A 24783-nucleotide genomic window follows, 5' to 3' on the forward strand; every position below is an offset into this window, starting at 1 on the left:
TCCACAAGTGTCTGCAGAAATTTAAAATCTCCCTTATCCTGTAGTCACTTTTTTCACACCTGTGCCATCGAGCCTGTGACATAGCGCTGTGATATTCAGTGGGCCTCACACAATCCAAGTGTCCAGTGTCCACAAGTGTCTGCAGAAATTCAAAATCTCCCAGAAATTCAAAATCTCCCTTATCCTGTAGTCACTTTTTTCACACCTGTGCCATCGAGCCTGTGACATAGCGCTGTGATATTCAGTGGGCCTCACACAATCCAAGTGTCCACAAGTGTCTGCAGAAATTTAAAATCTCCCTTATCCTGTAGTCACTTTTTTCACACCTGTGCCATCGAGCCTGTGACATAGCGCTGTGATATTCAGTGGGCCTCACACAATCCAAGTGTCCTGTGTCCACAAGTGTCTGCAGAAATTCAAAATCTCCCAGAAATTCAAAATCTCCCTTATCCTGTAGTCACTTTTTTCACACCTGTGCCATCGAGCCTGTGACATAGCACTGTGATATTCAGTGGGCCTCACACAATCCAAGTGTCCAGTGTCCACAAGTGTCTGCAGAAATTCAAAATCTCCCTTATCCTGTAGTCACTTTTTTCACACCTGTGCCATCGAGCCTGTGACATAGCGCTCTGATATTCATTGGGCCTCACACAATCCAAAAGTGTCCAGTGTCTGCAGAAATTCAAAATCTCCCTTATCTGTAGTCACTTTTTTCACACCTGTGCCATCGAGCCTGTGACATAGCACTGTGATATTCAGTGGGCCTCACACAATCCAAGTGTCCAGTGTCCACAAGTGTCTGCAGAAATTCAAAATCTCCCAGAAATTCAAAATCTCCCTTATCCTGTAGTCACTTTTTTCACACCTGTGCCATCGAGCCTGTGACATAGCGCTGTGATATTCAGTGGGCCTCACACAATCCAAGTGTCCAGTGTCCACAAGTGTCTGCAGAAATTTAAAATCTCCCTTATCCTGTAGTCACTTTTTTCACACCTGTGCCATCGAGCCTGTGACATAGCACTGTGATATTCAGTGGGCCTCACACAATCCAAGTGTCCAGTGTCCACAAGTGTCTGCAGAAATTTAAATCTCCCTTATCCTGTAGTCACTTTTTTCACACCTGTGCCATCGAGCCTGTGACATAGCACTGTGATATTCAGTGGGCCTCACACAATCCAAGTGTCCAGTGTCCACAAGTGTCTGCAGAAAATCTAAATCTCCCCTGTCCCATAGACACCTTTTACCTTGTTTTACATTACTATATAGTTTGTAGGATTTTGTCTACATTTCTACCAAAAATGAGGAAGGCTGGTGGAAGAGGCCGTGGAATTGGGCGGGGGTTGGCAGCTGGTAATGATGGTGTTGGTGGTGGATCTGATGGTAGTGGCAAAAGCAAAATAGGACCGAATGCAGGAGGTGTTGAGCCTGCGTCATCGTCTGGCTCCATAAGGCTTCGAAGGCTTAGTTTTCTAGGAGTTGGCAAACCGCTTTTAACGCCAGAGCATCAGGAAAAAGTTTTGTCTTACATTGCTGACTCAGCCTCCAGCTCTATCGCCTCCTCTTCTGAAGTTGTAAAAAGTAAAAGCACTGAGTCGTTATTGGAGGCTCATGTTAATGAACCACACCTTTCCTTGTGTCCTTCACCACAACCAAGATTGAAGGATGACGCAGGCCATACTACTGATTACTCCATGGAGCTGTTTTCACATACCATGCCTGGATTATCAAGTGAAATGGTGAATCACCCAGGCCAAGATGAATCTGACATGGAGTGCACTGATGCACAGCCGCTGATAGATGATTCTGCTGGTACATTCACTCAGAGCACTACATTGTCCTCGCAGTGTACAGAGCCAGATTCTGACCCTGATGAGACTCGGGTGCCCCTTCCCGCACACAATACCACCATACACGGTGACACAGAGGAAGGTGCACATGACATTGAAGAGGAGGTGATGGATGACCCAGTTGTTGACCCAGATTGGCATCCATTGGGGGAAGAGGGTGCTGCTTCCAATAGCTCAGATGAGGAGCATCCACAGCAGACATCAACATCGCAACAGCTGTTATCTGGCAGGCCCGGAGCACTCCAAAGACAGGTTCCAAAATCAAAAGAGTTGCTGGACAGCTTGTCCAGAGGGTCAAAACATCACAGCGTGCTAGGCAGCAAAATGTCTGCCAAAGTAGGAAGAGTGCAGTGTGGCACTTTTTTGAACAAAATCCTCATGATCAGGCCAAGGTTATCTGTAAGAAGTGCGCAAAGACCTTTAGCCGAGGGAAAAATCTGAAAAATTTGAATACCAGTTGCATGCTTAGACATTTAACCAGCATGCACTTGCAAGCGTGGACACAACACCAAACCTCAAGTGCCACATGTGCAACTGATCACAAAGAAGGTAGTCAGCAACGCTACATTGTTTCCCCCACTGTAAGCCCACCGGTTAGCACAGCAGCAAATGTTGAGGTGTCGTTGCAAGGCCACAGCAGTCAGGGAATCCCACTGTTATATCAACGAAATACTGAATCTAGGCCATCAGAAAGAACACCAACTCCATCACCATCATCAACCCTCTCTCAGTCTGCCCTGTCCACCGCTACTTCCACCATATGCAGCTCTCAAGTCCAGCTCACCCTCCCAGACACTATGAGTAGGTCAAGAAAGTACTCAGTCTCTCATCCGCGTACACTGGGTTTGAACGCCCACATTGCCAAACTAATCTCGTTTGAGATGATGCCCTATCGGTTGGTGGAAAGCGCAGCTTTCCGCGAACTCATGGCCTATGCAGTACCACGCTATGACCTACCCAGTCGCCACTTCTTCTCTCGCAAAGCCATCCCAGCCCTCCACCATCATGTGAAAGACCGCATTGTCCATGCACTCAAGCAGTCAGTGAGTGGAAAGGTGCACCTCACAACTGATGCATGGTCCAGTCGGCATGGCCAGGGCCGTTACGTGTCCATCACTGCGCACTGGGTTAATGTGGTGGATGCAGGGTCCACAGGGGACAGCGGTGGTGGGACAGTGCTGCCTAGCCCACGGTATAGGAAACAGTTGGCTGTAGGCGTTCAATCCTCCTCCTCCTCCTCCTCCAGAAGCGAAAGCTCGTCCACAGAGCGCAGTCGTACGAGCACTCCATCTGCAGCTGCCACTGTTGCACACGAGGTGTCCCCCTATCGAGCAGCTAGTGGAAAGCGTCAGCAGGCTGTGTTGCAGATGATGTTTGGGCGACAGACACACCGCCGAGGTGCTGGCCGAGTACTTGAAGCGACAAACTGAGTCATGGCTGGGCAGTGTACATCTTGAGGCAGGCAAGGTAGTTGGTGATAACGGCCGTAATTTTGTGGCAGCCATAGCCCTTTCAAAACTCAGCCACATACCTTGCTTGGCTCACACCTTGAACCTGGTGGTGCAGTGCTTCCTCAAAAATTATCCGGAGTTAACAGCCCTGCTCCAGAAGGTGCGAAGACTGTGCGCGCACATCCGCCGGTCGCCTGTACACTCCGTTCGTATGCAGAAGCTGCAGCGATTGCTCCACCTTCCCAACCACCGCCTCATTATTGACATTGCAACAAGGTGGAACTCCACCCTGCACATGGTGGAGCGGCTGTGCGAGCAGAGGCAGGCCATAATGCATTTGTGGGAGGATACACGGCCAGGCACTTTGAGAGCAGACATGGAGTTGACAGGTGTGCAGTGGTCGAAGCTGAAAGACCTCTGTAAAGTCCTTCAGTGTTTTGAGGAATGCACACGGCTGGTAAGCGCAGACGACGCCATCCTAAGCATGAGCATCCCACTTATGCGTCTGCTCATGCAAACTTTGACGCACCTTAAGAAGCAGGCGTCTGCAGCCAATGTTGACGAGGAGGAAGAGGTGGAGGGAATCCTTGATGACATTCAGCCATTGTCTGCTCAGGGACCTCTCCTGGACGAGTTGGAGGAAGAAGAGGAGGAGGATGATGATGGGGATGATTACTTAGGGGAGGAGGATGCATCTCGTGGGGCAAGTGAAAATGTTGGCGTGGCAAGGTCTGGTACAGGGTTTGTGCGTGACTGGAGGGATGTGGATTTGCCAGAAAGTGCTCCTCCAACCAGCACTCGCAGTGCATCATTGACACCGGGAACATTGGCCCACATGTCAGATTATGCCTTGCGGATCCTAAAAAGGGACCCCCGCATTGCCAAAATGATGAACGATGACGACTACTGGTTGGCCAGCATCCTGGATCCACGCTATAAAGGCAAATTACAAAACATCATGCCACAGGAGAACCTTGACCTAATATTGGCTAATAAACAAGCAACTCTGGTAAATCGGTTGCTTGAGGCATTCCCAGCACACAGCAGCGGTGATGGTTCTCACACGAGCCGTACGGGCCGGGGGCAGCTTGGCAGAGGTGTTCGTGGTGCACACAGCAGAAGTGGCGTTGGAGACAGGGGTTTCATGACAATGTTGTGGACTGATTTTTCAAGTACCGCTCACACAACTGGTAATACAGCATCGATGGAAAGTGACAGGAGACAGCAGTTGTCAACTATGGTTACAAACTACTTTTCCTCCCATATCGATGTTCTCCCACACAGGTCATTTTCCTTTGACTATTGGGCTGCTAAACTGGACACCTGGCCTGAATTGGCACAATATGCCTTACAGGAGCTCGCTTGCCCAGCTGCAAGAGTGCTATCGGAAAGAGTCTTCAGTGCAGCTGGATCAATCCTGACAGAAAAAAGGACCCGTCTGTCAACCCAAAATGTGGATGATCTAACCTTCATTAAAATGAACCATGCATGGGTTTCCAAGGATTTTGTCCCACCTTCCCCTGATGACACATAGGGTGACAGAAAAATGGCTTGCTTTGGTCCACCTCTTCCTGGGACTTGACCTATTTCGCCTTTTGCATCAGCTGAATGTCCAACATCAACATATGCCACTTTCTAAAACTCCCTAACTGTGCTGCCTCCCCCCCCCCATGGCCGAGGTCACCACCTAGCGCACGACACCGTGCGAGTGCCGTTGCCCTGGACAGGTGGGTATGCCGACTCTTGGGCGCGGGCACTGGCACAGCGTCCCTCATAGTGCAATCAAGTGTCTCTGACGGTGGTGGTGCACACCCGCCGTCAGACACACCGCCGTACTATGAGGGGCCCAGTGCCAGTACCGACGCCCACGAGTGGGCCCCCCTTGCTTGGGCAGGGCCCCAGCATTTGCAATCTTTACCTTTCTCTGCTCCGCTGTGTAGTCTGGGCCGTCAAATCCATACTGTGCCTGACACCGTCTGAGCCTGCCTCCTGATGTATAGACATATCTTTTGAATGTGTACGCTATCCATACATGTTATCCGGGGATACGGTACCCTTTCTCACCTTTGTGCAATAACTTGCAAGCCATACTGGGCCTTACACCGTCTGAGCCTGCCTCCTGATGTATAGACATATCTTTTGAATGCGTACGCTATCCATACATGTTATCCGGGGATACGGTACCCTTTCTCACCTTTGTGCAATCACGTGCAAGCCATACTGGGCCTTACACTGTCTGAGCCTGCCTCCTGATGTATAGACATATCTTTTGAATGTGTACGCTATCCATACATGTTATCCGGGGATACGGTACCCTTTCTCACCTTTGTGCAATAACTTGCAAGCCGTACTGGGCCTTACACCGTCTGAGCCTGCCTCCTGATGTATAGACATATCTTTTGAATGTGTACGCTATCCATACATGTTATCCGGGGATATGGTACCCTTTCTCACCTTTGTGCAATCACGTGTAACCCATACTGGGCGTGAGAACGGCTGGCGAGCTGTTAAGCAAGCTACAGCACCTGTTGTTTGCACACGTAAGTTTTTCATTTTTTTCAGGAATGACGGTTAGGCCTAATTCCGGAACTGCGGTTGACCTGCACTTACTGGGAAATCATCGTTCGCGAGTAATAATTGTAATCAGTGATCCCCATCACTAACGTTGTTCAGCGGGTTATCTGCACCTGTAAGCGACAAACGCTGGCCTTTTCAGTGTAGCGCACATGCAGTCACGGACATGTAAGGGCATGACACACCAGTTATTGGGCAATCTCATGTGCCAGAGCCTCACGTGTCCCTCTAGTAAGCCGGACTCGGACCGCGGGGCATGACGGAGTCTCGTTCGTTAACGGAATTAAGCTTGCAATGTGTGCATCTGTTCTGTAGCTGGCATGTTTGAGGTTGCCCGTGTTGAGTCAAATTACGCCGTAGGCTCCACTTTTGGTGGTGCCCTTCTGGACATTCCTTTAAGGTTCAGCTTTGCAACCATACTGCCCACGTAAAACAAACACTTTGCCTTCATGAACGCTGTTTGGAGGGTCATGACTCATGGGAATAACGCCGCCCAATCATTTAACCTGCTAGAGAGATCGTTCGTTGCTCCCAAGCATGACATCACACTCCCTAGGAGGAAGGTAATGCCACTGTGGCGACCGTACTCCTGGGGGCGACACAAGTGCACTGATGCCCAGCCACTGCTCGATGAATCTGCTGGTACATTGACCCAGACCACTACATTCCCCTCGCACGCTACCCGGCCTGAATCTGACCCTGATGAAACTCAGGTTACCCTTCCCATATACAGTTCCATCTTACACGGTGACAAAGAGGAAGCTGCAGATGAAAGTGCAGGTTCGGCCCACCCGCCATCAGACACACCACCGTACTATCAGGGGCCCTGTGCCAGTGCCGTCGCCAATGAGTGGGCCCCCCCTGCTTGCTCAGGATCACAGCACTTGCAAGGTTGAAATACTGTGCAGTGAGATGGAAGATGGGGACGACGAGGAGTCCAGACTAGTACAGGGATTCCCTAGCGAGGAGACTTATTTGATTGTTTTCAATGTTGGGACAGCAATTTTTGGGGAGCACTATACTCTGGAGAATGATAGATGGGGCCCACCATACACTGGAACATTCCAAAGGTGGACATCAGACACTGGAGCAGCATTTACAGGGCCCATTATACACTAGAGCATTAGAAATGGGGCCCATTATGTTTGGAGCATTATTTGGGCCCATAAGACAGTGGAGCTTCATCCATGGGGACCAACATATACTGTAGCATTATGTGGAGCTCATCATATACTGTTTCAAACATTATATGGGACCAATGATTCTGTATGGAGAAATAGATGGGCCTAGTCATGAGATGTAAAAAGTGAAGTATTTTTCATTGTACTATACCGCTATTTCTCTGCCTTATCGGAGCATGATGAGTTGTGGTATTATGTGTTAAAGGGGCGCTCTTTCGCCCAGGGCACATGAAAACCTGGAGCCAGCCCTACCCCCCCACAACTTTAGCCAAATAACCCCCATTTTTCAGTGCGTAACTTGTATTATGAAGTTAATTAAGGTTGACCAGCTTAAGTAAGAAGAATTGATGCTTTTGGCATTCAAATGAGCACTGTTGGTGTGTTTCCTGTCCTCCTCTCACTGCCGACTTTTATTCCCCATTGACTTACATTGGGTTTCGTGACGACCCCGACTTTTCCCTATAATCGGCCGATCTTGCTCGACCCGACTTTTGGAAAAGTCGGGTTTCACGAAACGAAACTCGACCATAAAAAACCAAAAGTCGCTCAACTCTAGTAATAACTTTTGAACGCTTCAACAGATCCTAGCGATTCTGAGATTGTTTCTTTGTGACATATTGGGCTTTATGTTAATGGTAAATTTAGGTCGATTAATTTTTGCGTTTATTTGTGAAAAAATCGGAAATTTGGCGACAATTTTGCAATTTTCAAATTTTGAATTTTTATTCTGTAAAACCAGAGAGTTATGTAACACAAAATAGTTACTAAATAGCACTTCCCACATGTTTACTTGACATCAGCACAATTTTGGAAACAAATTTTTTTTTTGTTAGGAAGTTATAAGGGTTAAAAATTGACCAGCGATTTCTCATTTTTACAACAAAATTTACAAAACCATTTTTTTTAGGGGCCGCCTCACATTTGAAGTCACTTTGAGGGGTCTATATGGCAGAAAATACCCAAAAGTGACACCATTCTAAAAACTGCACCCTTCAAGCTACTCAAAACTACATTCAAGAAGATTATTAACCCTTCACGTGCGTCACAGGAACTAAAGCAACGTGGAAGGAAAAAATGGACATTTTAATTTTTCCAACAAAAATTTTCTTTTAGCATCAATTTTTTTTTCATTTTCACATGGGCAACAGGACAAAATAAATTCTAAAATTTGTTGGGCAATTTCTCCTGAGTACATCGATACCTCATATGTGGTCATAAACTACTGTTTGGGCGCACGGCAGGGCCCGGAAGGGAAGCAGCGCCATTTGACTTTTTGAATGGAAAACTAGCTCCAATCGTTAGCGGACACCACATAGTGTTTGGAGAGTCCCTGTGTGCCTAAACAGTGAAAACCTCCCACAAGTGACCCCATTTTGGAAACTAGACCCCTTAAGGAACGTATCTAGATGTGTAGTGAGCATTTTGAACCCCCAAGTGCTTCACAGAAGTTTATAACGCCCGGGCGTGAAAATAAAAAAAAATCATATTTTTTCTGCAAACATGATCTTTTAATTCCGTTTTTTTTATTTTCCCAACGGTAACAGGAGAAATTGGACCCCAAAAGTTGTTTTACAGTTTGTCCTGAGTACGCTGGTACCCCATATGTGGGGAGGAACCACTGTTCGGGCACACGTTGGGGCTCGGAAGGGATGTAGTGACATTTTGAAATGCTGACTTTGATGGAATGGTCTGCGGGCGTCATGTTACATTTGCAGAGCCTCTGATGTGCCTAAACTGTGGAAACCCCCCACAAGTGACCCCATTTTGGAAACTAAACCCACCAAAAACTTATCTAGATGTGTGGTGAGCATCTTGAACCCCCAAGTGCTTCACAGAAATTTATAACGCAGAGCCGTGAAAATTAAAAATAATTTTTTTTCCTCGAAAAAATGATTTTTAGCTCACAATTTTTTTTTACACAAGGATAACAGGATAAATTGGACCCCAAAAGTTGTAGTACAGTTTGTCCTGAGTATGCTGGTACCCCATATGTGGGGGGGGAACCAGTTCAGGCACGCGCCGTGGCCTGGAAGGGAGGGAGCACCGTTTTTGACTTTTTGAATGCAAAATTGGTTGGAATCAATGGTGGCACCATGTCGCGTTTGGAGACCCCCTGATGTGCCTAAACATTGGAAACTCCTCAACTCTAACTCCAACCCTAACCCCAACACACCGCTAACCACAATCGTAACCCCAACACATCCCTAATCCAAACCTAACCCCAACACACCCCTACAGTGCCTTGCGAAAGTATTCGGCCCCCTGGAACTTTTCAACCTTTTCCCACATATCATGATTCAAACATTGATACCAAATGTACATTTTTGGTTAAGAATCAACAACAAGTGGGACACGATTGTGAAGTTGAACGAAATTTATTGGTTATTTTTAAATTTTTTTGGAAATTCAAAAACTTAAAAGTGGGGTGTGCAATATTATTCGGCCCCTTTACTTTCAGTGCAGCAAACTCTCTCCAGAAGTTCATTGTGGATCTCTGAATGATCCAATGTTGTCCTAAATGACTAATGATGATAAATATAATCCACCTGTGTGTAATCAAGTCTCCGTACAAATGCACCTGCTCCGTGATAGTCTCAGGGTTCTGTTTGATGCACAGTGAGCATCATGAAGACTAAGGAACACAACAGGCAGGTCCGTGATACTGTTATGGAGAAGTTTAAAGCCGGATTTGGATATAAAATGATTTCCAAAGGTTTAAACATTCCAAGGAGCATTGTGTAAGCGATCATATTGAAATGGAAGGAGTATCATACCACTGCAAATCTACCTAGACCCAGCTGTCCCTCTAAACTTTCATCTCAAACAAGGAGAAGACTGATCAGAGATGCAGCCAAGAGGCCCATGATCACTCTGGATGAACTGCAGAGATCTACAGCTGAGGTGGGACAGTCTGTCCATAGCACAACAATCAGTCGTACATTGCACAAATCTGGCCTTTATGGAAGAGTGCCAAGAAGAAAGCCATTTTTCAAAGATCTCCATAAAAGGTGTCGTTTAAAGTTTGCAACAAGCCACCTGGGAGACACACCAAACATGTGGAAGAAAGTGCTCTGGTCAGATGAAACCAAAATCGAACTTTTTGGCAACAATGTCAAACGATATGTTTGTTGTAAAGGCAACACAGCTCATCACTCTGAACACACCATCCCCACTGTCAAACATGGTGGTGGCAGCATCATGGTTTGGGCCTGCTTTTCTTCAGCAGAGACAGGGAAGATGGTTAAAATTGATGGGAAGATGGATGGAGCCAAATACAGGACCGTTCTTGAAGTAAACCTGTTGGAGTCTGCAAAATACCTGAGCCTGGGATGGAGATTTGACTTCTAACAAGACAATGATCCCAAACATAAAGCAAGATCTACAATGTAATGGTTCACAAATAAACGTATCCAGGTGTTAGAATGGCCAAGTCAAAGTCCAGACCTGAATCCAATCGAGAATCTGTGGAAAGAGCTGAAAACTGCTGTTCACAAACGATCTCCATCAAACCTCACTGAGCTCGAGCTGTTTGCCAAGGAACAATGGGCAAGAAATTCAGTCTCTCTATGTACAAAACTGATAGAGACATACCCCAAGCGATTTTCAGCTCTAATCGCAGCAAAAGGTGGCGCAGAAAAGTATTAAGTTAAAGGGGCCGAATAATATTGCACTCCCCACTTTTCAGTTTTTGAATTTCCACAAAAATTTAAAATAACCAATAAATTTCATTCAACTTCACAATTATGTCCCACTTGTTGTTGATTTTTCACCAAAAATTTACATTTGGTATCTTTATGTTTGAAGCATGATATGTGGGAAATGGTTGAAAAGTTCTAGGGGTCCGAATACTTTTGCAAGGGACTGTAACCCTAATCTTAACCCTAATTCCAACCCTAATCTTAATTCCAACCCTAATTCTAACCCTAACCCTAATTCCAACCTTAACCCTAATTCCAACCCTACCTCTAACCCTAATTCCAACCCTAATCCTAATTCTAATCCTAGCCCTAATTCTAACCCTAACCCTAATGGAAAAATAAAAATATTTTCTTTATTTTATTATTTGTGCCTACCTATGGGGGTGATAAAGGGGGGGTTTATTAACTTTTCATTTTATTTTGATCACTGTGAGAGTTTATCACGGTGATCAAAATGAATTAATGAATCTGCAGCCGGCAGATTCCGGCGGGCGCACTGCGCATGCGCCCGCCATTTTGGAAGATGGCGCCGCCTATGATCCAGGACAGCGGGACACCGGGAGCGACAGCGGCACTCGGAAGGTACCGGGGGTGGGAGGGGGGGTGATCGGAAGTAGCCATGACATCATCTGTCGGGAGACCCCCAATTACATTATATAGTCGACCAATCCCCCAAAATCAGTGCTTTCATGCAAATATAGCCTAATGTGTATGGGGACGTTAAAAGGTAACTTATTGGACCCTTCATCTGGCCTGGCCTAATAGACCTTCATACATTGCAGGCCCAGACACCATTGATAGGTATGTAAGTATCGTGGTAATTAGGCCTCCCATACTATTGAGTACTTGGTGGAGGACGGCATTCAGCCAAACTCTGTCACACCTACTTAGATGACATGTTTGCTTTTGACAACAGCAAGTTTTTAAACTGCCAGGGTTTATGTTGCAGCCGCACCTGTGCCATTCCTGCGGTGTACATCTATGTTCTGGTTCACAAAAGGGTTAATTTTGTTTCAAAACAAATGTTTAACAATAATGAATATCTCCTGCAGTATTGCTACTGCCGATTCCAGTGTCGGTAAATGAGACGAGAATTAGTGTTATGGAAGATGAGGCTATGAGGAACGTATTCAGCTGCCGACTCCGAGGAAGAAACTGCTTTTTATGATGTTACATTGACTACATCTTCTTCTCATTCAGGTCTCTACAATATCCGATCCACTCAGTGAAGATCTTCTATATAAGAGAATTTTCCTGATTTACCCATCAGATGAATATGGACAGGGAGAAGATGGCGGAGAGGATATTACACCTCACCCTAGAGATCCTCTTCCGGCTTACTGGAGAGGTGAGAGATTCTGATGACGTCACATTACATCATTCTTATCTATGGGAATAACAGATGGACAGAACTGGAGAGGTGAGGACTCTGGAAATGTCTGTAGTGAGATTTATTAATGTGTCTCTCCATAACCAGGATTACACAGTAGTGAAGAAGACCTCTAGTGAGCGCTGTCAGGCCCCTGTGTCTGAGGGATGGGGAAGATCCCTGAGCCCATTTATGGAGCCTCGACCTCACCCCCTGATACATGAGGACATCAATGACCAGAAGATCCTAGAACTCACCTACAAGATGATTGAGCTGCTGACTGGAGAGGTGACACTGCTGGGAATGCTGGGACATTATACAGTAATGCTATGATGGGATCGGGGGGATGACGGTATCATTGTATGTGTCAGGTTCCTATAAGGTGTGAGGATGTCGCCGTCTATTTCTCCATGGAGGAGTGGGAGTACTTAGAAGGACACAAAGATCTGTACAAGGACGTCATGATGGAGGTTCCACAGCTCCTCACATCACCAGGTAATAGACAGGACTAAATACACACGGCCTATAATTATCTGTATGTAAAGAATGAATTCAGTCCCGGTGTGTGTTTCCTCCAGCTCTATCCAGTAAGAGGACAACACCAGAGAGATGTCCCCGTCCTCTTCTTCCACAGGACTGTAAACAAGAAGATCCCGATGTTCCTCAGGATGATCAGGTAGATGGAGAGAAGGTGTCATGAGATCTCCCCTATGATGTGTAGACGGCTGTGAAGATCTTGTGCTCAATCTTGTTGTATCCACCAGTATTACAGTGGGGCAAAAAAGTATTTAGTCAGTCAGCAATAGTGCAAGTTCCACCACTTAAAAAGATGAGAGGCGTCTGTAATTTACATCATAGGTAGACCTCAACTATGGGAGACAAACTGAGAAAAAAAAATCCAGAAAATCACATTGTCTGTTTTTGTTTCATTTTATTTACATATTATGGTGGAAAATAAGTATTTGGTCAGAAACAAAATTTCATCTCAATACTTTGTGATATATCCTTTGTTGGCAATGACAGAGGTCAAACGTTTTCTGTAAGTCTTCACAAGGTTGCCACACACTGTTGTTGGTATGTTGGCCCATTCCTCCATGCAGATCTCCTCTAGAGCAGTGATGTTTTTGGCTTTTCGCTTGGCAACACGGACTTTCAACTCCCTCCAAAGGTTTTCTATAGGGTTGAGATCTGGAGACTGGCTAGGCCACTCCAGGACCTTGAAATGCTTCTTACAAAGCCACTCCTTCGTTGCCCTGGCGGTGTGCTTTGGATCATTGTCATGTTGAAAGACCTAGCCACGTTTCATCTTCAATGCCCTTGCTGATGGAAGGAGGTTTGCCCTCAAAATCTCACGATACATGGCCCCATTCATTCTTTCATGTACCCGGATCAGTCGTCCTGGCCCCTTTGCAGAGAAACAGCCCCAAAGCATGATGTTTCCACCACCATGCTTTACAGTAGGTATGGTGTTTGATGGATGCAACTCAGTATTCTTTTTCCTCCAAACACGACAAGTTGTGTTTCTACCAAACAGTTCCAGTTTGGTTTCATCAGACCATAGGACATTCTCCCAAAACTCCTCTGGATCATCCAAATGCTCTCTAGCAAACTTCAGACGGGCCCGGACATGTACAGGCTTAAGCAGTGGGACACGTCTGGCACTGCAGGATCTGAGTCCATGGTGGCGTAGTGTGTTACTTATGGTAGGCCTTGTTACATTGGTCCCAGCTCTCTGCAGTTCATTCACTAGGTCCCCCCGCGTGGTTCTGGGATTTTTGCTCACCGTTCTTGTGATCATTCTGACCCCACGGGGTGGGATTTTGCGTGGAGCACCAGATCGAGGGAGATTATCAGTGGTCTTGTATGTCTTCCATTTTCTAATTATTGCTCCCACAGTTGATTTCTTCACTCCAAGCTGGTTGGCTATTGCAGATTCAGTCTTCCCAGCCTGGTGCAGGGCTACAATTTTGTTTCTGGTGTCCTTTGACAGCTCTTTGGTCTTCACCATAGTGGAGTTTGGAGTCAGACTGTTTGAGGGTGTGCACAGGTGTCTTTTTATACTGATAAGTTTAAACAGGTGCCATTACTACAGGTAATGAGTGGAGGAAGGAGGAGACTCTTAAAGAAGAAGTTACAGGTCTGTGAGAGCCAGAAATCTTGATTGCTTGTTTCTGACCAAATACTTATTTTCCACCATAATATGCAAATAAAATGAAACAAAAACAGACAATGTGATTTTCTGGATTTTTTTTTCTCAGTTTGTCTCCCATAGTTGAGGTCTACCTATGATGTAAATTACAGACGCCTCTCATCTTTTTAAGTGGTGGAACTTGCACTATTGCTGACTGACTAAATACTTTTTTGCCCCACTGTATATGTTTTATACTTGTGTAATGAGAGCGGTGGAGATGGCAGGATTAGAGCTGATCATAGATGGGACTTCTCCATCAGTCTGTGACGTTTACAATATTTGTTTCAGGGTGAATATCTGACCCATATTATTACTACAGAGACATATGTGATGAGTGATGAGCAGTGTAAAGAGGAGATTCCTACATATGACTACCCAGGTGAGTAGTAACCACTAAATGCAGAGAAGTCGCAGATTCTTCTGCGTCACCGGCTCTGGCTGCTTTATTGGTGGGGTAACAAACAAATAAAGTTGCCCTCTGTAGTGCTAAAGCATGAATATATGAAATCTAAATAGCATTACTGCTGTAGATAATAAGAAAAAATTTAGATACTTAGCACTTAAATTTGGCAATTCATGCATGTCCATCAGCCAACGACAAGGCGATCTCCGGTTTTGCTGGGAACCTATCTAGTGTGAACACCTAAATCCTAAAGCCTAAATTTATGGGTAGGAAGGATCCTGCTGCAATTAAAACTGTGGTGTTTATATTTCATATATACATGCTTTAGCACAGAGACTGCAAGTTTATTTGCTTGTTATGTATAGAGATGGCTACTCTCAGTTGGCATCTGTGCACACCAATTTCCTGATTTGGAAGTGCCAGTCAGTCTTTTACTATTTATCGGTGGTGTAGTCTGGCCATATCCCAATTGTGTGATAATTTAAAGAAAAATATTATGATGAGTCTGAAAGACAAAGTGGAGGGGTAATGATGATGTTGTCTTCCTAAATCTTATTGAATAAAACTTGATTCTCTCCCTTCTGTGCTGCTGAATGCGCCCATATGGTCCCTACAAGAACATCCTTAATAGGCACTGTAAGCAGTTTATACCTTGTGGGAATAAAAGGACAAGAAATAGGAAAAACCCAATGTGGCTAAACAAAGAAGTAAGAGGGGCAATTAACAGTAAAAAGAAAGCATTTAAACTACTAAAGCAGGATGGCACCACTGAAGCTCTAAAAAACTATAGGGAGAAAAATACTTTATCTAAAAAACTATGAGGAGAAAAATTCTTTATCTAAAAAACTAATTAAAGCTGCCAAAAAGAAAACAGAGAAGCACATTACTAAGGAGAGTAAGACTACTCCCAAACTGTTCTTCAACTATATTAATAGTAAAAGAATCAAAAGTGAAAGTGTAGGCCCATTAAAAAATTGTGAGGAAAGAATGGTTGTAGATGACGAGGGAAAAGCTAATATATTAAACACCTTCTTCTCCACGGTATTCACGGTGGAAAATGAAATGCTAGGTGAAAGGAGACAAAGAAAACCCAATATTAAGGGTCACCAATCTAACCCAAGAAGAGGTGCGAAACCGGCTAAATAAGATTAAAATAGATGAATCTCCGGGTCCAGATGGCATACACCCACGAGAACTAAGAGAACTAAGTAATGTAATAGACAAACCATTAGATATATATATGTCTAATATATAAAGCTCAAAGTGTGTATGTATGTCCGAGATAGGCATCCGCACCGTCGCAGCTACAGCCACAAAATTTGGCACAGTCACACGTCTGGACTCCGAGAGCGTCCTAAGCCATGTTGTGAGGTGAAATTTTAACCCTGCATGTTCCAATTCACCAAACAATTTTGCCCCTATCTACATACTGGGGAAAAAGTGTGTGCACGTCAAGCCCCGCCCCTCATTATGATGTAATAATGCCCCTATTTGCATAATGGGGAAACAGTGTGTGCATATCAAGCCCCGCCCCTCATTATGATGTCAATGGTTGCCATGGCGACGCTGATGTCATAGGTTGCAAGCCCCGCCGCTCATTATGATGTCATAATGGTTGACTATGGGATGGAGGATGTTTGATGGGTATATGGGCACTGGACTATGGGATGGAGGATATGTATGATGGGTATATGGGCACGGGACTATGGGATGGAGGATATGTATGATAGGTATATGGGCACGGGACTATGAGATGAAGGATGTGTGATGAGTATATGGGCACGGGACTATGAGATGGAGGATATGTATGAGTATATGGGCACGGGACTATGGGATGAACGATATGTATGATGGGTATATGGGCACGGGACTATGGGATGGAGGATAATCATAATTTGTTATAACTAACCACAGTTAGTTACTATGCCCGGGCAGCGCCGGGCTCTTCAGTTAGTTTCTTATATTCAAAAAGGGCTCTAAAAGTGAACCTGGAAATTATAGGCCAGTAAGTCTAACCTCTATTGTTGGTAAAATATTTGACGGGTTTCTGAGGGATGTTGTTCTGGATTATCTCAATGACAATAACTGTTTAATGCCATATCAGCATGGGTTTATGAGGAATCGCTCCTGTCAAACCAGTCTAATCAGTTTTTATGAAGAGGTAAGCTATAGACTGGACCAAGGTGAGTCATTGGATGTGGTATATCTTGATTTTTCCAAAGCGTTTGATACCGTGCCACACAAGACATTGGTACACAAAATGAGAATGCTGGGTCTGGGGGAAAATGTTTGTAAATGGGTAAGTAACTGGCTTAGTGATAGAAAGCAGAGTTCGTTATAAATGGTATATTCTCTAACTGGGTCGCTGTGAGCAGTGGGGAAATATAATAATAATTAATAATAATAAATTTTATTTCTATAGCGCCGACATATTCCGCAGCACTTTACATTTCAGAGGGGATTTGTACAGGGGTACCGCAGGGGTCGGTGTTGGAACCTATTTTCTTCAACATATTTATTAACGATCTGGTAGAAGGTTTACACAGTAAAATATCGATATTTGCAGATGATACAAAACTATGTAAAGCAGTCAATATAAGAGAAGATAGTATTCTGCTACAGATGGATCTGGATAAGTTGGCAACTTGGGCCAAAAGGTGGCAGATGCGTTTTATCAATGATAAATGTAAGGTTATACACATGGGAAGAAGGAATCAATATCACCATTACACACTGAACGGGAAACCACTGGGTAAATCTGACATGGAGAAGGACTTGGGGATCCTAGTTAATGATATACTTACCTTGAGCAGCTCCAATGATCCACCATAAATGAGTGTTAATCCGGTTTATAGTTGGAGTTCTCCCCTAATACGTACGTTGTTGTTGTAACATAGAATAAAAAAAAAATGTCTTTTTTTACAGGTTCATTCTGTATGATTGTTTGATTGTGGTGGGATTGGCCTGCCTCACTTATGTGAGTCTGTAACTCCCATGTAGTCTTTAAAAAAAAGTCTCAATTACCTCTTCCAAATATCCAAGATCGAAATTTAAAACAACTCAGCTCTGCACTATTATAAAGAGTTCTCTTTAAAAGTCTATTTCTTCTTGAAAGTCATCTGACAGAAAATATTGGCCCTTACAATAGTTTAAAGTGCCAAGAGCCACCAAGCCACTTACTCTGATTAAGCCAGAGAGATTTCACCATTATTTACTCATTTTTCACTGAAGAAGACAGTTGAGTTGATCATTTCAGTAGATGAGTTATTTTCTATATTGACAGATATTGACTACAGTAGCTAGTGCCCAAAATACTCTGATTGAACCACTTCCTGCAGCTAGTTTTCTGTTCCTAATCAGGACCCATTTTTCAAGTGTGCCCCTTTATGTGATAACTTTGGGATTCTTCACAAAGGGTAATTGGAAACAAATCGACCTTATAAAATATTTTCCAACTTCTCTTGAATCCGAAAATACCCTAAATACGATTGTACGCTGCTGTGTGGACACATGGCATGTTTAAGAAGGGAAGCGGCGCCATTTATCTATTTGAATCCAGATGTTGTTGGATTAGTTTGTAGACACAATGTGTTGGGAGCACTGTTACACATGGTCATCTGGCAGCTCAAAAGATGGCTACCACGAACAGGCTTGGTGCTATCTAGTTTGTTTTCCAGATCCCTGGGATCGCTTTGCTCATTGCCTTTTAAACCCTCTACATGGATCTGGACTCACACAGAGGTCCCTACTTGGGGCCATGTCGTTACCTGCTGTTCTGTAGAGTGAGATAGCAAGAAGAATAGTCAGGAAGCCAGGGCAGAACAAGAAAGACCGAGAACTGAGCACGCAGGACTGAACCATAGGAGAACAAGGCTTTATCTGGTTGCTTCTGGCAGTATTCTTTGAGCTTTAATAGTGTGTGGTGCTTTCCAATTATTGCCTAAATCAGTGAGCAGATAATAATACATTTTATTTTTATAGAGCCAACATATTCTGCAACACTTTTAATTAAGCCGTGACATATACAGACAATAAATTCAGTACAATGTAAAACAGTTGAATAGTTGCAGGATTACTTTTGTTCCTCCTCGCAAGCTTACAATCTACAAGAAAATAGAGGGGGACACAATAGGTGAAAAGTACTTATTTCAGGTCCAGCAATTATAATAAATGGGGATATCATATAAAGCTGCATGATCCAGTCATCAGTCATTATGTTAAAGTGCAATTATCGTGTGTATGGAGGATGTGGAGATCGATGAATAGGAAGGAGCAGATTCTGAGTAACATTTAGAAGGAGGAAACAGGAGTGGCGTAGTGCCTACTGTGTGTATTGGGGAACACACGCTTGGCAGCGGATTAACATAGTCAGGCACGGGTTTTTCACACAAAACAGTCCATACGGTTTATTTAAGCGCCATCAACCGTGCCGTAAACCAGGTTGCACATCGTCGGAATACACATAGTTCATTACTTTTATCACATAAGCTTGAACAAGCATTCACTATTCACGCCTGACTTTCTCCAGTCACCGGGTGACCGCACAGTTCAATAACTGACCTTTGCCAGTGCACACAGTTCTTTCCCCATGCCCTGGGTTACCTCTCAAGAGCTCCTGCTCCACAGACTTTCCGCTTGTCTGTCCTGGTTCCTGGGGAAGCTGCTGAACTGGGATCACCGTCCTTGTGCCCAGTGCACTACCGACAGTCCAGATCCCCAGACGGAAGGTAGCTCCCCCAAACGCAGTGCCTTCACAGACTCCGCAAGCACACTTGGCCTGTCCGGGTGCTATTCAGGATATTTGTCCAACACCCAGGCCACCAGGTCCAAGGTCTCACCATGTGCTCTAGGAATCCTATCCTACTCCCAGGATCTTCCAACACAGACCTTCCAGGACCTTGCACCCTGAACCATTCAGGTACACACACTCTGACCATGTGACCAGACCTCAGTCACATTATGTGGTTGTAACCACCCCCATGGATGGGGGGTGCACGTGTGGCTAGTCAACTCCGGCCCAGCTCTCTGACTAACCCTATAAGCCCCCCTTATAAGTAAACACACCAAATAGTTGTGCATAATCTTATCATTTTTGGCTTACAGCGCAGAGAACCTCTGCGACACATACCGGCCATTTACAATAATGCCAGTCCCTAATTCACCATCATAGGTTACTGCACCACACAGGGCAGACTTACAGTAGGTTAGTAAGTTGAGGTGATAGGCTTGTTTAAAGAGAAGTGATTTTAAAGCGCACCTATAAATGTGGGGGCTAGGTATCAGTCAGATCGTTTGGGGGAGTGCATTCCAGGGAACTGGTGCAGCACAGAAGAAGTTTTGGAGATGGAGGTGCAAGGGTCAGATTATAGAGGATGTTAGTCTTGGGTCAGTTGCAGAACGGAGGGCACATGTAGGGCGATAGACATAGAAGAGGGAGGAGATATTGGGTGGTGCAGAACTGTGGGGAGCTTTGTAGGTGAGAGAGATGAGTTTATATGGTATTATGTACCGAATGGGCAACCAGTGTAATGACTGGCATAAGGAGGAGGCATTGGTGAAGCGACTGAAAAAACAACATCGGATACTGCAGTCAGGACGGACTGTAGAGGAGAAAGTTTGGTTAGAGGAAAACAGATCAGTAAAGCGTTTCAATAAGCCAGTCGAGAATGAATAAGAGTAACACTCAGAGTTTTAGCAGTTTCAAAGGTGAAAAAAGTCAGATTCTGGAGATGTTTTGAAGGTGCAGGTGACATGAGGAAGTGAGTCTTTGGATATAGAGGATAAAATAAAGTCCTGTCAAATATAACCCTAAGACACCGGGCATGCAGCTTGGAGTTATGGTTGAACTCTCCAAGGTAATTTCAATGTCAGGTAGAGTAAGGTTAGTAGAAGAAGGAAACACAAGATGTTCTATTTTGGAGAGATTCAGTTTCAGATACAGGGAGGACGTGATATTAGTATGGGGGCGATGTCAGGGGAAGAAGTATATAATTGGGTGTCATCAGCATAGAGATGATGCTGAAACCCAAATCTACTGATAGTTTGTCCAATAGGGGCGGTGTATAAAGAGAAGAGGAAGGGGCCTAGGACTGAGCCCTGAGGAACTCCGATAATAAGGGGACGAGGAGAGGAGGTAAGAGTCAGCAAAAGTTGAGCCTCTAGTAATGTGGAAACCTCTCTTTCTCTAGTCACCTTCCACGACAGCATAGGGAGGTTGCCTCTTAGCCCTGATGGGGGACAGGAAACAGAGAGGTTAAAAGGCCCTCCCACTTGCCAGTGTCTTTCCTGATCCACATGGGGCAGGGAGAGGTCTCCGTGTGCTGTAGTGGCTGGCGACTGCAGTACCTTTCCTCCACAGGCCTGTATTGCCAGGCAGCGGTGGTCGCCCTGTGTCTCCTCCATGCTGCTCCTGTCGTCCCCCCTTGCGGTGGCCTCGAGACCCCTCCTGGCCTTCCTGCGCCCCCGCGAGGGTAAAGTAGGTCAGGGATCCCAACCGAGGGCCTCCTGTAGCTCCCCGGTCTTCTCCCCCTCCACGGCGCGTTCCTCGTCATCCCGGAAGCAGCGTCATTGGAACGCGCGCGTCACTTCCGGGACTTGCGTTCCACACTGGAACGCACCTGCACTTCCGGCCTACTTGCTGGGGGCTCAGCGGCGCGCGGTGCTCGCAGACGGTGCTCCGGCCTGCACATGGACCCAGGGAGGAGGAGGGGATCCTAATCACGCTGGGGTCAGGGGCTGGCCGCCATATAAACCTGCCTGAAGTCGCCACAGAGGTAAGACTGATAACCTGCCAGTATGGAAGGCATTTCATGTCCTGCACCTGCAGAGCCCAGCGCTGCCCCTACTGCATTAAGTTGAACGTCCAAGGAGGGGGTCCTTGGACGGTCTAGTCTTAGAGGGCTTCTTCTGATACTACTCTCCCTCTTCTTTTTAGGGAGACAAGTCTATCCCCAGAGCTACTAACAGAAAGAAATGTACTATCTGTAATGTAAAGCTACCCTCCCTACGGGATAAGAAGCTCTGCCAAACATGTATTGATAAAGTAGTTGGAGCAGAGCAACCCTCCCTTCTGGAAGAGATTTGCTCCCTGGTCAAACAGGAGGTTCAGTCCTCCTTGGTGATATTTACTCCTCCACCCCCACCACCCCCTTCTCCAGGGAAGAAGAGGAAATACCTTTTTTCCTCTGATCATATAGAGGAGCTGCTGTGCACAGCACTATGGGGATGAAATAGTAGTCAGAACCTCAGTCCATTCAGGACCAAATGTTTGGCGGGCTGAAAACGGGGAAACGCATAGGGTTCCCGGTACATGGTAATATCCTTGACATGATTTCACGGGAGTGGGAACTGCCAGAGAAGTGCCTCAGCATTCCCTCAGAGTTAAAAAAAAAAAAAAAAAGATTTCCCCTGGAAGGTGATTCCAGTAAATGGGACATACCCAAGGAAGACATACAGGTGGGAAGGGTTGCGAAAAGAACTGCACTCCCTTTTGAAGATTCCTCGCAACTAAAAGATCAAATGGACAGAAAAAGAGAGAGCCTCGTAAAGAAGTCTTGGGAAACATCCACTTCTGCATTAAAGGCTAACATAGCCTCCACCTCTGTGGCCAAAGCTCTCTCCCGCTGGCTAGAGGAATTGGAAACTCTTATATCCCAGGGCACCTCTAGGGGGGAACTGCTGGATTCTCTGCCTATTCTTCATAGTGCCACTAGGTTTTTAGCGGATGCCTCTATGGAGTCCATCAGAGTTGCCGCCACATCGCTTGTACAATCTAACTCCGCTAGAAGAGCCCTCTGGCTCAAAATATGGAGCAGGGATATCACCTCCAAAGCAAAATTATGCTCAATACCCTTTAAGGGTGAGTATGTTTTTGGGCATGCTCTAGATGAAATTCTAGAAAAAGCCACAGACAAGAAAAAAGCCCTCCCGGAGCAAAAACCACCCAAAAGACGTTTTTTTAGTGCCTCCCAGCCTCAAATCTCCCAAGCAAGGGGGAAGGGGAAAACAAAGAGGTGGAGCAATGCCAAGGGTAGGGGGAAAAATATTCTCGTCCACCAGCCCCAACAGGATAAGAAACAACTCCAACCCGGTGGGGGGAGACTCTCAAAATACGTTCATCAGTGGCAAGCTATCACCTGCTGTCACCGGGTCCTCAATGTCATCAAAGCGGATCTACTGACAGAGTTCAACTCCTCCCCTCCACAGGGTCTAAAGGTCACCTCCCTTCCAGCTCCAAGAGCTCAAGCAACACTACTAGTAGGCCTCAGAGATCTTGTAAAATCAAATGCGATCTCTCCGGTTCCAGGGTCAGAGTGGGGCCTAGGCCACTACTCCTGGTTATTTCTAGTAAACAAGCCTTCAGGGGAGGCACGTATCACTATAAATCTAAAGGGGCTGAATCAGCATGTATGGTACCACAAGTTCAAAATGGAATCGGTGAAGTCAGCCATTCCTCTGATTGGGCCTCACTTCGTCATGTCGACCATCGACTTGAAGGACGCTTATTTCCATGTCCCAATCCACCCGAGACACAGAAAATATCTCAGGTTTGCGGTACAGGGGAGCCGGCAGGTGGAGCAGTATCAGTTCAACATCCTTCCCTTTGGCATCTCCTCAGCGCCAAGAGTCTTCTCCGAAATAATGGCGGAGGCGGTGTCTTTCATCCGGAGTCAAGGCGTCTGTATAGTGCCTTACCTGGACGACTTATTGATGATAGCCTCCACCGCGGCAACCCTAGAATCTCATGTGTTGAAGACTCTCTATATTCTAAAATCTCTGGGGTGGCTTCCAAATTTGAAAAATTCTCAGCTGCAGCCCTCCAAGACCAGGAAATTCCTGGGAGTACAACTGGACTCTGCAAAACAAACATCCTTTCTTCCAGAGGACCAGCATCTGACCTTAATAGCAACGGTAACAAGATTCAGGGATCTGAGATCCCCCTACACTTTGGGAGGGCATGTCGGTCTTAGGCTCCATGACAGCCTGTATTCAATTGGTAGCATGGGCCCAAGCCCACTCCAGAGTTCTTCAGGCTCATATTTTGGAAAACTGGAACGGGCTTCCCAGTACCCTGAACAGGAGAATACACACTCCATGTCGTCTAAGAGCCTTCCTGGCATGGCGGTTAAGTTCCAAAAACCTTTCACAGAGGCGTGAGCTGGACTCAGGACTCGCTGATTTCAATTACGTCAGATGCCAGCAAGAGGGGCTTGGTGGCCACGATAAATCATATCCCCTTCCATGCACTCTGGGATCAAAGAACGAGCAAAAAATCATCCAACTTCAGGGAGTTGAAGGCTGTTGAGGAGGCCCTTCTGGCAGCAGGTCGCCAGATCGCTGGACAGCACATCAGAGTATATTTGGATAATATGACTACAATCGCTCATATCAAACATCAGGGAAGCACAAGGATCAACAACCTGAGGAGTGTTTCCAATTGAATATTTAGTTGGGCCGAAAAGCACATACTCTCCCTGACAGCAGTTCATTTGAAGGGCTCTTCCAACATACAGGCGGACTTTCTAAGTTGCCAGGACATCCAGCCGGGGGAATGGAGCCTAAACAGGCGAAGCTTCAAGATACTGGTAGACAGGCAGGGCTTACCAGAGATAGATCTCTTTGCGTCACGCAAAAATGCACAAGTCGAAGCCTATTTTTCCCTAAACCCCAGGGACAATTCCAGGGGAGTAGATGCCTTAGCCCAAAAATGGGACTTTTGCTTGGCTTATGCGTTCCCACCAATTCCAATACAAGTGAAAGTTCTACGGAAAATCCGAGAGGATCGGACCCCCAACTATCCTGGTAGCCCCATTATGGCCAAAAAGAAGTTGGTTCAACCTGGTCATCGAGCTGCAGATAGACAGTCCGGTTCAGTTACCGGTGGAGGCCGACCTCTCGCAGGGGCCCATTCATCACCCGTATCCTCAGAAGTGGAAACTAGCTGCTTGGTTACTGAGGCCAAGGTGCTGAGAGCCAAGGGGTTGTCGGACTCGGTAATTACCACTCTACAGAGCTCCAGAAAGCCAGTAACCAACGCTATCTACAATAAGGTCTGGAAGAAATTTTCATA

General features: G+C 45.7%; 1 protein-coding gene across 1 annotated transcript in view; it reads left to right on the forward strand.

The window, feature by feature from the left end:
- LOC141052944 (uncharacterized) overlaps positions 1–24783 on the forward strand; it is a 73131-nt gene that overhangs the window by 43831 nt on the left and 4517 nt on the right. The window contains exons 2-6 of the mRNA XM_073550281.1: positions 11952–12099; positions 12229–12408; positions 12492–12615; positions 12699–12796; positions 14600–14690. Coding sequence (XP_073406382.1) covers positions 12022–12099; positions 12229–12408; positions 12492–12615; positions 12699–12796; positions 14600–14690 — 571 coding nt within the window. The 5' untranslated portion in view covers positions 11952–12021. The remainder of the gene's footprint in view (positions 1–11951; positions 12100–12228; positions 12409–12491; positions 12616–12698; positions 12797–14599; positions 14691–24783) is intronic.

Source organism: Dendrobates tinctorius, unplaced genomic scaffold (genome assembly GCF_039654945.1).
Source record: "Dendrobates tinctorius isolate UK_male_01 unplaced genomic scaffold, ASM3965494v1 ptg000164l, whole genome shotgun sequence".
Lineage (NCBI taxonomy): Eukaryota > Metazoa > Chordata > Amphibia > Anura > Dendrobatidae > Dendrobates > Dendrobates tinctorius.